Raw genomic sequence first — 14,697 nt, 5'->3', positions numbered from 1 at the left:
AAAAATGACTATAATCTCTGAATTCTACATCAGAACCTATAGAACACTAACATAAATATAAAACAGGAAAATTGACTCATCGGCAAAGACAGAAAGGCCAGCAACAGACATGCGTGTGTGCAGACTGATACATAGTAGAAGCAACTTCATAGGCCACAAAGGGAGACTACTCTCTCCATGTGGGAGAAAAGAGAAATTATCTTTGCTTCTTATAGCAGAAGAATTCAGATACATCAGAGAAATCCTGTAAAAAAAAAAAACAAGTTTAAATTTTCAGAAAGGAAGTAGGGTTTATGACATTAAAGTAAGAAAGGATTTCATAAGTGAGACATAAAAAGACTAGTTGTAAAGGAAAATAATTGGTAAATTTTCCAAGTGCAGTGGCACATGCCTATGATACTAGTATGAGGAAGGTGAAGACGGGAACCAGCCTCGGGTACAGAACAAGTAGGAAACCAGCCAGCAGGAAGGATATATACCAAAACATTATCTCAGAAGGAAGGAAGGAAGGAAGGAAGGAGGGAAAGGAAGGCAAGAAAGGAAGGAAGGAAAACAAGGAAAGAAAGCAAAGCAGAGAATTTGATTACGAAATTAATTTTCCTCAATAAAAGATGTCATAGTGGGCTGGGGGTGTGGCTTGATGCTAGTGTGCCTGCCTAGTATATAGCATAAGGCCCTGAGTTCAATGCCCATAACACAGAAAGGGATGACATGTCATAGCAGGGAGATACTCTCTGCATAAGTTTTTTGTTTTGTTTTGTTTTTTGCATTTTTGAGACAGGGTTTCTCCGTAGCTTTTGGTTCCTGTCCTGGAACTAGCTCTTGTAGACCAGGCTGGCCTTGAACTCACAGAGATCCGCCTGCCTCTGCCTCCCGAGTGCTGGGATTAAAGGCGTGTGCCACCACCGCCCAATCTCTGCATAAGTTTAGAGGTATCCCGTTTATTGTGATGCTTCATACCTTACATATCTATGATAGGCTTTGTGCATATCAAAATAGTGTAAATATCAAATACCACAGAAAGAAAAGAGTCTATTAGATATTTATAAGCCAATCCCCCCTAGTTTTCACTCCTTTCCTTTAGGAAAGGCATTTCATTAATGGGATTATTAAGTACTTGCTTTAATTGAGAATGTCTTAATCCTCACATATTACTGAAATTATTTAGTTGACTATTCTTCTTAGACTCAAATCATGAGGACAAGGAATTCTGGCTATAAGTTCAATGTGGTGCCTCCTGTCCTACAACACAGAACTAGCATACAGTGAAAGCTTGAATAGCCATGAAAATCATCCCAGTCTGTAGTAAACATTGAAGCTATATTTTTAGAAAATTGGATTTTGTTTTGTCTTAAGGCAGGGCCTCAGTGTGTAGCCCAGGCTGGACATGCTCTTCAGCACTCCCTCTTGTTTCTCCTTCCCAAACCCTGGGATTACAAGTATGCCCCTCCATGCCCCAGCATGGCTTGGCAGACTGTTTATCACTACCACAGTTGATAGTCATTTTCTCACTAAGTCACATTAGTCATTGGCAGGCACCTAGTGCTACCTCATCACGGAAGCAAGTTTCAGGGTGATAGTAACTTTTAAATATGCTTTTTTAAAGTCATTCTTTAAAAATGGAATCTATGGCAGCTGGGGATATGGCTTAATAGATAAAGTATTTGCTGGGCAGACTGGGAAACCTGAGCACAGAAAGAAGCTGAGTGAGGCTGAAATGGCAGTGCTGGTGCAGGGCATCACATCCCAGAGGCCTCCTAGCCAGCAGCCAGGAGAATGAGCACCAGGTTCAGTGAGACTCCTGTCTCCAAAAATAAAGACCCATAGAGGAAGACAATAGCATTCTCTGCTCCCGCACAAGCACACATGGGCAAATGCACACACATCTATACATATGCATAGACATGCACACACACACACTAAAATTAAAAGGTTTTGAAGTAGAGTAACTGCTATCCTTTCTTTTTCCTTCCTTCTTTTCTTTCTTTCTTTCTTTCTTTCTTTCTTTCTTTTCTTCCCTAGACAGGGTTTCTCTCTGTGTAACAGCTCTGGCTGTCCTGGAGCTCACTTTGTAGACCAGACTGGCCTCGAACTTACGGACATCCACCTGCCTCTGCCTCCTGAGTGCTGGGATAAAAGGCGCCATCACCACCCAGCACTCCTATCTGTTCTTGAACATTGGAATCGACTCACATCAGTAAAATTAGTTGACGGTAGAAAATTGGTGCTTCAGATATTCTTTTATTAATTTACAGCTAACAACTTAATGTGTTGAGGCCATGTTCAAAAATCAAAATTTTCTTAATTCAATCAAGCAAATAATATTCAATTGCTTTGTCATATTAGGACTTCATGTAAGCTCGGTTTTTATCATAAGCAGTTAAAAGTAATTATTAAATGTGAGAGTCAAGGTTTTAAAACCTAACATTATGATGACATTATTTAAAACCTTAACAAACCGTTCAGGATTACATGAGCTTTGAAATTTTTCAAAAAAGATTCAACAATAATGCCTGCAGTGTATTATTTCCCTTTTGATTGCAGATTTGAGGTATGTAAAAGGAATGTGCTTGGGTTCCTTTGGGGTGGATTTTTGAGTCTGTGAGCATTGTGTGTCCTACTGGCAGTCAGAGGTAAGCTGAGTTTTGCAGGTTGTCATTTTCTAACATGGGTCTGAATGTTACAGGGGCTCCAACACCAAGTGGCTCAGGTGGCCACCCAGCTGGAAGCCGCACGGTTACTAACGTACAATGCTGCCAGGCTCCTGGAAGCCGGAAAGCCCTTTATTAAAGAAGCGTCGATGGCCAAATATTATGCATCAGAGGTAAACTAGAAGGAGTTATTCGGTCTCCTTGTTTTAATCATGAGCTTATTAGTCTCTCACTTGGGAATATTGACTGAGCTTAGGTTATCCTCCAAGGAAGAAACTGTTCGCTTTCTGCTTCCTGCAGTAGAAGAGCGGAAGGGTAAATCGGCTGTGGAAAGATGTGTTACTTCTGCGGTGTCTCGGTGTTTTCATGAATGACCAGTTCAGGTTAAAACACACCACCCCAAGTGCATAGAGGCCTCCTCAGAATGGTGGCCTCGGGCCCATGGTTTCAAGTTGGAGTAAAGTGAGTGCCATGGAAAATGTGTTCATGACAGGAACATGAGATTTCAAACACCAGGAAAAGATGATCTACATGCATACCTTCTCCTCGGACGTATCCATTCTCTGTGTGCATGTGGAACTATGGCAGGAGAGTTGGCCCACATCATGGAGAGGTCTCTCCCAGTCTTGACACTGAGTCAGGATTATTTAGGAGTGTCCAACCCTTGGACATTCTCATCTCAACATGTGTTGGGCTGCTTTCATAACTTTCCTATGGTTCATACAGCCCATGGGCTACAGGTTGGATATGCTGACAAATGCTTATAACTTATAACTCCTAAAAGGAGAGACTGCCATGAACTGGGGTCAAGGTAAGAGGGGAAAAGAAACTGGAAGGGCAGGCTGGCCTTGGAGGGGGATGAACAGTTTGACTATTTGAATGGTGTCTCGATGATGTCCAGAGAAAGCCTAACCCCAAGACACTTCAGACACACACTCTCTCTCTCACACACACACATCCCTTCCTTTCTCCTTCCATCCCTCTCTCCCTTTCTCCTTCCCCCCCCCACCCCCCCCCCTCTCTCTCTCTCTCTCTCTCTCTCTCTCTCTCTCTCTCTCTCTCTCTCTCTGGTGCTGCTGCTGCCACCTATCTGTCCAGGCTGCATCATTCCTTAACCTAACTCTTGGGTCTCCTACCTGCGCTCATGGTCCCTGGACTGCTGTTCCTAGTCCAATCTCGATGTCTTTTTTGGTATCCATGATGTCACTTTGAACTTTTCAGTGACTTCTCACAATAAATGGAACAATATTCAGATTAATTTCTCAGTGCTATATAGCAAGCAAATTTCCCAAAAACTAGTGTCCTGAAATAGGCAGTTTTATCAGCAATGTAGCACATTCAGGGGTCTCTGTTTCTCTCGACTCCCTCTTGGTGCTGTGGCCGAACGGCCTCCAGTGACTAGCCGTCCAGCGGCCTTCCTCCTTTAGAAGCACTGTTGGGATTACCTGCTCCATCTCAATAACCCAGGATAATTTTCTTACCTCAGATCCTTAACTTGGTCCCAGCTGCAAGCCCCTCTGTTGTCATGGAAGCTAGCAGGCACATCTGGTTTCTAGGGGTTGGACTCTATCCGGACATCCTTGAGGAGCCGTTACAGTGGTCAAACTGCTTGCCTTCCTCCAAGGCCTGCGTGCCCTTCTAGTCTCTCCTCCCCTCTCACCCTGACCCAAGTCTCTGGTCCCTGAGAACAATGGGTCCCTGCTCTCATGGGGCCTTGTGCATGTCGTTCCTCAACTTGTAATGCCCCTACCTGGTGTTGAGGGTCTCAGCCAGGCTGTTTCCTCTGCTTACCATCTAAACCACAACAGTTATTCTGACAAGCTCCTCTACTCTCTGAAGCTTTTAAATTTCTATGTCAACTGGTTTAACATCTGTGTTACAAACACAAGGACCAAAGGTGCAGTGTCCTGCTTTTCTTTCGCTCAATAAATGTTTGCTGATGAGTGATGCCCTGTTAGCAAGCATGTGCATATGAACAAGTCAGATTTCTTTTTCAAAGAGAGGAAAGTTCTGTGACTCAATAGGGTATCTTAGAGAAATGGTGTGGAGACTCACGCAATAACGGCAGCCCTTCCACTTGGTCACCGCGAATCTGTGCTCCCGAAATGGTCACCCACAGGCTCATCGTGCACTGGTGTGTGGACTTCCAGTCTGTAATTTGCTACTTGCCTTTGGTAGATTGCTGGACTAACGACAAGTAAGTGCATTGAGTGGATGGGAGGAGTCGGCTACACCAAAGATTACCCTGTGGAGAAATACTTCCGAGATGCAAAGATTGGTAAGTAGACTTTTGATGGGTTTTGTTTTTTTGGTGTTTTTTTGTTTGTTTGTTTGGTTGGTTGTTTTTTTTTTTTTTTTTTTTTTTTGCCACTGTTGGTGTTTGGGCTATAGTCAATTTTGTATTACTAGTACTAAGGTAAAAGCATTTTTAATCTCCGTGGTATATTTATTGACTTTTTGCGTGGCTGGATTTCTTCCTTCTTCGTCCTATCAGAAAAAAATGAATTTATATTTCTAAAAACATCGAATTGACTCTCAAATTGCCCCAGTGGACCTTCTAAGAAATCTGTGACAAAGTCCATTGTTTTCATTTTTCTATTGCTAAAACTGTCGGTATTTGCCATTCCTGTGGTCTGATAGTGTTCTTTGAAGTATGCTTCTGGTTTCAGAAGGCAGCTGCCTCATCATTCCTGAGTGGTCCAGTGCTCCGCCAGCAGGGAGGAGAGTAAACAGCAGTTCTGAAAGCTGCTAGGTCCTGAGAAACAGCTGGGCTTATCCCCTGATGCTCTGAGAACTAAATCCTCAGCTGTTCAAAGCTGATTCTAGTCCTCTACAGATCAAATGGAAAATTGTTACCTTAGTCAGAATTACTTTGGACACTGAATCCTGTTACTTACGGCACATGCAGGGCTGGTATCTTTAGCACTCATGTCTTTTAAGGGTCTTTTCAGTTGTGGGTGAATTCCTAATTGTCCTTTTTTTCTCCCCTTTGTTTAAGGTACAATATATGAAGGAACCTCCAACATCCAGCTGAACACCATTGCAAAACACATTGATGCAGAATACTGACGCCTGTAGGACCAGGCCCCTCTCTGGTGTCAATGACACCATTTCCAGCTGTTGTGCCTTATCCAGCAGAGCCTGCAGTGTTTTATATGAAGCCCCTTGTCCTGGTTTCCAGGCCTGGCTTTTGTTCCGTTCTCTTTCCAGTCTATTCTCAAACTATCTCTAAGCTTCTGCACACATTTCTACTTCTCCTCCTAGTTTCTGAGTACACAGAAGTTTCACTGTACCAGCATCTGCAAAGATGAACACATTTCAAGTATTGCTGACAGAAATGATCACTTTATATTCCTACCAAATCTCTGTGCTGCGGCATGAGCCGGAGAAGCATCTGTTACAGTGGGCAGTTTTTACTCGATACTGTATAGATTCAGTGATAAGTTGCCAAACAAGATAGAAACTGATAAAATTTATTTGGGAAATCAAGAACTCCCAATTCTAATATCAAAGAAAGATTAGAAAATGAAAATGTAACTTGTAGGCCATATAGTTGACGACGACAACAAAAGCCCAAAATATTATTTTAACCAATAAAAGCAGTATGTTTGGCTGCTAAAATTGATCTATATAAAATATGCATTACATGATGGCTTTGACAGGTCATTTAGAAACATGTGCCTGTATTAGTTTTCAACTATAAAGTTTAAATAATTTGGCTTAATCATATGAAAATATTCAGTTATAATATTTATTGGATCATCAATATAATTTTCAATAGTATGATTTATTTCTGTCTTTTAATTATTTTTCCCCTCAACTTTGGTTATTGGACTTTATCCTAAATAGTAACTAATTGAGAAATTAGATTTTTGTTTTAGTGATTGTCAAGAGAAATATTTTACCCCCAAAAGGAAATAATATCACAGTCTCATAAGGAATGGAGAACAGGAGGCTAGATAGTCTGAAAAGTCACATTCAGTATAAATGTACATAGTCATTTATATAGTATATTAAATAATTTTATATTTGTGAAGATCGAGATCTATATTTTACAGTGCAAATGACAAACAGGCAGTGTCTAATCTAATAACCAGCTGGTGAAGCCATCGATGGGTGTCAGGAATTTTTAGTTAGGAGAAGACCCTCTAGCTGCAGATCCTGAGTCCTCTGGAGAGAGAAGTGGAAGTGGGTGAGTTTCACATTTCCTGAGGAAGCACCACAGGTTAGATGTGGGAAATGCCCCAAGGCTCCTGCAGGCGCTGAAAACAATGCCTACTGCTAAGCAGAAAGTGTTCCAGTGCTTTTGCACAAGGAAAATGTTTATTAAGAAAACCTAACGTTTTCTAAGTAATTTTGCTTTGCACAGTCATGTTTATTGAGCTAAATTAATTTCCACAATGCAAATCATAGTTAAATATGCAAGGTTGTATAAATACAGTTGAGATAGGAATTCCATTAAAACATTAGGAAGAAATGGGACAAACTTAGACCTTGAATCCAAAGAGATAAAGTCTACTTGACTTTCAAATGGGGAAATGATGAAAGCCCCTAGGCCAGTCTTTCAGAACAGAAAGATTGGTCTGATAAGAAAAGCAAGGGATGGATCCAGTGCCCTGACAGGGCTCAGGCATCTTTAATTTTTGTGATTATGTGGACTTACAGATAATGCAATGGGAGTCAGTATGGGTAAACAGGGTCGTGCCTTCTCTAGAATGAGAAACACATGGGCGTGTGATAAACACCATGTTCCAACTCCCAGTACCAGAAACACTCAATTTACATATCTAGACTTTAAATGTGTCCATGGAGTTCTAATTTTGTATATATCTTTTACACATGTTCACAAAGAGTAGTAAATATACATTAGCAATTAGTATAATTAACATACGAACATGCCTTCCTCTGTTACTTTTATTATTTCACCAAAGAGCATGTCTTGGGGTCTACTCATATTTCTTCTGTTATGATTTTTCTTCTGATTCCCCTGGCTTTGTAATCTGTCATGAAACTATGTACTTTGAGTTTGTATCTGCTAGGGAACCTAAAGCTGTTTGTTAATGTAAGGATCACATGGACACAGGAGAGAAAGATCCGACCTGGTGTGTACAGGTGGAACTGGTTTCCGAGTTTGCATTGTTAGCAATTTCACTTTACCCCATGAGAATCAATTAAGGAATCAATGTCAGAGACTTGATGATCATGGAAGATTAACCCTAGAAAGGCTGTAGACAACCATAAAGGTAGTGCTGTCGATTTAAAGTGAAGGACTCTTAACTGGGGTTGCTTTCTCAGAATTCAGATAGACTGACTCAAATTCAGTCTTCTTCCCATGACCAAGCACAGTCATTGTTCAACAGATCTTGGGGTTTCTCCTTGTTTTATTTTGCTCTTGATTTATTTCAAGTTTAACTGATAAAAAAATGAACATTTCAGTAGTGTGATTGATCAGTCACTTGCCAGAGGCTCTTGGCCTGTACCATGATGTCATCAGCTCTGAAGACGGCTGTGTGAGGTCATTAGACATCATCGTTATACTGTTTTGTTTTTTTTAAAGAAATACCCTGCGAGGTATTTATGCTGATCTGTCATAAAGTGAAAGTCCCATCTTAACAGTATGTATCAGATCATGCTCATTGTTACAAGTAAGTGTTCTATGGGGAATGAAAAGATAAAGCACTAAGTGAACTGGAGAATCTTGCTGCTCGGATAAAGTACAATTGTCACACAGAGGAAGAACAAGTGTAGTCATCCTGAAAGGCAGACACAGCGCCTGTGTCCACCATGCCAATAGCTCTCTTCTTGGGTAAGACAGTTTTGTTTGTTTTCAGAGAAGAGGTCCTGAAATAGAGACCAAGTTTAAGTTCATGATGCTAAAAAGAAATTTTCTCCAGAGGACTCTTTCTTCTTTTTTCATGGCAGTGTAAGCAGCTCTTGAGGAGAGAGGCCTCTGTTTTTGAGCACCTCCTCCCAGCACAGCTATCACCCAGGGGATGTGTATGCCTGTGTGTTAAAGCAATAGGTCTGTAGGTTTATAATCCTGCACTTGTTACTCAGGGACACACCATAGTACAGAGCCATAGAGATTTCAGCTTGTGTGTTCCTGATTCCTACACCAGTTTCAAAAACCTAGACATTGTAAAAGTTTTGACTCAGAAATGCATTTTTGTGACTGCTACATCCAAGGTATGGTTTCTGAACTACCATTACACAGATAAATAGTCCCCCCTTTTTTTTAAGGTGTGCCCATCTATCTCAGTGCCCCTTTGCTATTTTTATTCATGTGTATTCACAAAAATATTAAGCAGAAGAGTGCCAATTTCAGTCCTATGAAGGAGGAGAAGTTCTTTGAAATACTAGCAAGCACATCCCAACTGTCATTCTACAGCCTTTAGTTTGTTTGTTTTTTGTTGTTATTTTTGAAGACAGGGTCATACTATGTGGCTCTGGCTGTCCTAGAATTCACTAATGTCAACCAGGCTGGCCTCGAGAACTCTGTCTCCCGAATGTTGGGATGAAAGGCATGCGTCACCATGCCCGTGCCCAGCTCCATCTAGTCTTGACACCTGCTAACAGCAATCCGTGAGGGGCTGCTCATGTATCCTATACTGATAAAGAGACTGGAGCATGGAGAGTTTAAATAGTGTGTGTGTTGGTTGATGACCATAGCAGGATTTGAGGGGAACCTGCTGAAGGCTCTCCTACGAGTCACTGAGGCGGTTCCTCTTCAGAGACTTCCCAGTAAAATGCCACTACTAACTGTCCTTTCTTACCTAATCATTCTTCGCAGAAGAGGTTCAAATCTGTTCAAGCTAAGAACAAAGGCTGCAAAGTTAAGTAAATAAATGTGGTTATGTGGGTTTGGGAGACAGTGAGGAAAACCTGAGCCATGTGGCTAAGTGGTAGCCCTTGCTTAGCATACATGAGACACTGGATTTTGATCTCCAATAAAGGTGTAGGTAAACAGGGTGACAGAAAGACGCAGTTAAAAAAGCAAAGGTTCTGAAAAGGACACAAGGAAACGCCAAACTGTTACCTCCTGGGCTTGGTACAAACAGACTATATGCCATGTTTGACTCTTGAACCGGAAGACCTTTTAAGGGGGTGGTCACCAAGAGCTATCCCCAGGAGGCCATGATAAAAAGCCAAGTGCTAATTACAGGGAGCTTGAATTGCAGTTATCTGTACAGATAACTCACAGTAAAAGTCCAACTGTTGCAACTTCCTTATAAACAAAATCATGGTAGGCCTGAGGATGTAGCTCAGTGGTAGAACGTTTGGTATACGCAAGGCTCTGGACTCCATCCCAAGCACTATGGGGGAAAAAGGAGGAGGGAAAACATGGTAAATGGAAAAAACATAATAAGACAGGAATAATAGCACACAAGGGCCTATTTATAGATACAAGTGGGCTGAACTTACTTATTAAAAGGTGTTCAGATAGCCCGTTGTAGTGGTACACACCTTTTTTGGGAGTTCAAGGCTAGCCTGGTCTAGAGAGCGAGTTCCAGGACAGTCAGAACTACACAGAGAAATCTTGTCTTGGGAAAAATAAAAGAGGTGTTTAGATGAGGAAGCCAGAGAGATGGGTTAGTAGTTAAGAGCGTTTGTTGTTCTTTCAGAGGACCCAGGTTTGGTTTCCAGCATCCACATGGCAGCTCACAATCACTTGTAACACCAGCTCCAGGGGATCCAATGCTCTCACATCTACCTTCCACAGACTTCAGACACATATCTGCAAGCAAAGCTCATGCACATAATAATAAATAAATCTTCTTAACCATATTCAGATGAAGTAAAGGAAAATTTTAAATCCTAGCTACATGGAATTAGAAATGCCTAAAACAAGAAAAGCAAGTTAGAATATATGGAAAAAGACTGCAAATGCTATAAAAACAAAAATAATAACTGTTAATATCAAACAAAACTGAGTTAAAGACAAAACTAATTTTAAAGAATATCTCATAAAAAGGAGGAGTTCACCAAGAAGATCCAACAGCCATGAGCTTTATTGTCCCTAAAATCATAACTGGGAACTATACAAAGCAAAAACAAATAGAAATAAATATGAATAACTGACAAAGCTGGAATCATGGGCATGACTTAGAAAGCAATAAGTGGGAGCTGGGATGCAAACCTGTAATCCCAGCACTAGAAAGGCTGAGGCAGGAGGATTGCCGTGAGTATGAGGCCAGGTAAAGCTACATACAAGAGTGAAGGGGAGGGACAGAGGAAAAAAAGAAATTCCCAAAAGTCTCTAGTCTGAGAACCCAGGTGCCTGGTTTAAATTGAGTGAGTGAGATATGTTATTGGTTGGTTTTTGTTTGTTTGTTTTGTTTTACTCTTTATTCTTTTGGGGGGCCTGCCACCCAGCTCCCAAATAAATCACAGGCGGGCTTACTCTTTCTTATGAATGACCAGCCTTAGCTTGGCTTATTTCTAGCCAGCTTTTCTTAAATTATCCCAGCTACCTTTTGCCTCTGGGCTCTTAGCTTTCTCTATTTCTGTATACCTTTCTTTCTCCATGGCTGACTGGGTGACTGAGTGGCTGATCCCTGTGTCCTCCTCTCCCTTTTCTCTTTCTTGCTCCTCCCCTCACGTTCTTTTCTTTCTATTTATCCTCTCTGCCTGCCAGCCCCACCTGTCCTTTCTCCTGCCTCGCTATTGGCCGTTCAGCTCTTTATTAGACCAATCAGGTGTTTGAGACAGGCAAAGTAACACAACTTCGCAGAGTTAAACAAATGCAATATAAAAGAATGCAACTCGTCTTTGCATCATTGAACAAATGGTCCACAGCATAAACAAGAGTAACACATCTTAAAATAATATTCCACAACAGAGATATGACTTGGGCCAAATCAATGCACCTCCTGTTTATGCTGCCTATTTCATCACAACCTATAAGTTAATAGGTTTCTTTGTTGCAAATGAATATTAAAATGCACAACATATCCTCAAATAAAAATAGGTTTCTGTGTTTAAAACAGTATGTAAGTATACACAATATCCTTAGCATTGACTCTTGCTGCAAAGTCTCCTTTAGGGGAGAGTTATCCAACCCTTGCATTGGATAAATGCCTCTATGTTGGATTTCTCTGAAAAGGTTAGTCAGATTGTCTGGGTAGAATACCAAACCAAAAAAAAAAAAAAAAAACCCTCCCCCTGGAGGCTGGGCTGTATTCACTCTTGGATTTATTTGTAATCCTACTGGCTCCCTCCTTTAATCTACAAATATGTTCTTATCTCCCCATCCTTAGAAACTGAATTTCCCAGCTTAGTGTGGTGAGACATGACCTTAGTCCTAGCACTCAGGAGTCTGAGACAGGAGTATTGTGAATTTGAATGCAGTCTGACCTCAGCCTTGTTTCATAAAGCTAACTCACTAAATTCCCATGAGCCACCGCTCTGCAGGCCTGGAAATGGACCATGGTTGCCATGGTAGATCGTCATCCTTATAGCCTGCTCCTTATTCCTTAATCCCTGCCTGTCTGCTTTCACTTTTATAGGTGGGTTTAAACTCAAAAGTCCTCCTTTTACCTTCAATTGGTAGCTCGCTCTATCAATCCCAACTACTGTGGTTTCAGATGGCTTTCCCTGAAGCCTCGCTCTGTGTCTGAGACCTCCTCTTGACTGGCTTCTCCTCCCTTAAATGACCACTTTTACCCTGATGCTGTCTTTGTGTCCCATTTTTCTCTGTGCTTTAGAGCAGTGACAAGTGTCTTAGAAGCGCAGGCTGTGGAATGGTACTCCCAGTCTCTCCTGAGCACCCTGCAGGAGGTCCAGCGGGCTTGGGAAATATGAGTGGAAGTGCAGAAGGCTCGAGGTGGGAGACCTGGTAGTCTATCCGCGGTGCAGTGGAGAGTCCCACGAAGCCTTTAGCAAGAGTGGAAGGACCAAGAATGCTTCTATTAAAAGGCTCATTCCAAGTCAGATGGAGGTGGCTCACACCTTTAATCCCAGCTCTCGGGAGGCAAAGCTAGGTGGATCTCTGCGAGTTCGAGGCCAGCCTGGTCAACAAGAGCTAGTTCCAGGGCAGGCTCCAAAGCTACAGAGAAACCCTGTCTCGAAAAACAAACAGAAAAGAAAACTCATTCTAGAGCCATGAGTCCTCTGGTTGGCCCAGAGCCTGGGAATCTGTCTGCTTTGAAGCCTCCCTGGGAACCCCACCACACTAAAGCCTGAGAAGGGTTCTCAAATCCCAAAGACACCTTTTCCCTTTCTGTCCCACTGTCATCCAGCAAGGCTCACTCAGTAAGTCCTAGAGCTTCCTGAAACCAGGCCTGCCTAAGGAAAAGAAAGGGAAGCAAGTATCTTCTACCTTCTATACATTCTTCACAGATGCCTCACTTCTGCCCCAAGGGAAGCCGAATACTTAGCGCTTTCCTAGGTCTGTGCAACCAATCAGGGGTCATCCACTCACCATACTCCTATCCCCAGATGGGAGGCTCCGTGGACTTGCTGGCCGGACGCTCCCCTCTTATCAAGAGAACTGTGAGGAAGGGGCTGCTAGGATGTGTTGCCACCGCTTCAGGTTGTTTTTTTTTGTTTTGTTTTGTTTTGTTTTTTAAATCCAGCCATTTCTCTTAGAGACGTTTCCCCCTTTGGAGATGCAAACTAATGATAAAGTAGCGGCAGATGCTAGGGGCTTTTGCTAGGAGTCACGGCGTTCATCCAGCCTAGTGCTCAGCCCTAGTGTAATCAATCTACAACTCCTTTACGGAGCAATACTCTTATCTTTCCCGGCCAATGGCTTTCCCTAAGTGCACAAAAGCTAAAAATATGCTTATTGATGGATAATGCTCATTTCCAAATGTGTTTTATAATACCTTCGCTTGCCCGGTGGGCAGGAAGTCCTGGGAATTGCTCAGGTTGAAGTGTATTAATGTAAAAGGTTGCCAGATATAGCCAGGTGAATCGGCGCATGCCTGAAATCCCGCTGGGAAGGAAGAGGTGGGAAGATTATAGGCCAGCCTGAAGTGCGAAGCAAGTTCCAAGGCAGTCTGAGTTCATAGAACCTGAAGATAAAGAAAAGGGCGAAAGGTTTGAAAAGAAAAAAAAGGCACGAGCTTTATGTTTTGAACGCTATGTTAAAAGGACTTGGATTGTTAGCTTCTATGTTCTCAGAAGTCACTTTAGTGTGGGCCTGGTGTGTCTGGGCTAGCACACTTCCTGACTCAGTTGACCCTCGGTTAAGGGATGTTTATCTTGTTCCAGCTGATTCTTCTTTTCCTTTCTTCTCATTTTAGTATGGAATTTCTACTGGGCCTCAGCAGTCAGAACAATCTCCAGAAGGACAAACGTTTCAGAACAAACTGGCCCCAGCATCTCTGGCTAGTAGGATAGGGGATGAAGAAGCCAAGTCTGAATGAACTCCCGCAGCATCCTGCTGCTCTCTTCCAGGAAAGCCTTGCACATTCTGGGCAAAGGGCAGAACATCCTGCTGGCATTCCGAATGGCTCTTGACAGGCAGCCCTCCTGCTTCCTTGTTCATGTCCAGCGGGGTTCAGCAGTAGCAGGCAGGGCACTTGTGTTCAGGGTTAATTGCTTTCTTGCTTTGAGGCTTTTATGTCATTTCTCTCGAGATCCACCTCTCACTCCTCAGCCATTGTCCTATTCACTTGGCTTCTAAAAAATTTTGGTGTCCAATTCCTGCAACATCTTAGGACCTCAGTTAGGGTCACCTGGTCATTTCCGCAGAGGACGCCAGAGGCCTCCACTCTCTCTGCAGGTCCCCTCTGAGGGTTTGTGCTCTGGACTAGAGCTAGTGAATGACTTATAAGCCCTATCAGTGGGCTTGTTCTTTCTAGCTTTTGTATTCAGAGTTCGACTGCTACATTCTTTATTTGTAATAGAATCATTCCATGCGCCCGTGGTTCAGGAACTATTTTTAAATGTAATTTAAAATGTAGTTGGGGGCTGGAGCTGGAGGCTCAGCAGTTACGAGCATCTGCTGCCCTAGCAGAGAACCAGGGTCTGGTTTCTAACATGTGCATCAGGACAGCTTAACAACCCCTCTAATACCAGCTCCAGAAAACCCCCTGTCCTC

The 14,697-nt window shown here is 42.4% G+C and overlaps 1 protein-coding gene across 1 annotated transcript in view; it reads left to right on the top strand.

The window, feature by feature from the left end:
• The window catches only part of Acadsb (acyl-CoA dehydrogenase short/branched chain), a 42,663-nt gene extending 34,577 nt beyond the window's left edge, over positions 1-8,086 (top strand). Inside the window, exons 9-11 of the mRNA XM_041666470.1 lie at positions 2,687-2,824; positions 4,830-4,929; positions 5,650-8,086. Coding sequence (XP_041522404.1) covers positions 2,687-2,824; positions 4,830-4,929; positions 5,650-5,720 — 309 coding nt within the window. The 3' untranslated portion in view covers positions 5,721-8,086. The remainder of the gene's footprint in view (positions 1-2,686; positions 2,825-4,829; positions 4,930-5,649) is intronic.
• Positions 8,087-14,697: the final 6,611 nt, after the last annotated feature.

Source organism: Microtus oregoni, unplaced genomic scaffold, assembly GCF_018167655.1.
Source record: "Microtus oregoni isolate MIOR12 unplaced genomic scaffold, Mior012 000016F_ref0000370, whole genome shotgun sequence".
NCBI classification, from domain to species: domain Eukaryota; kingdom Metazoa; phylum Chordata; class Mammalia; order Rodentia; family Cricetidae; genus Microtus; species Microtus oregoni.
Note: the sequence above shows the minus strand (reverse complement) of the source record. Positions and strands in the feature narration are given on the sequence as shown.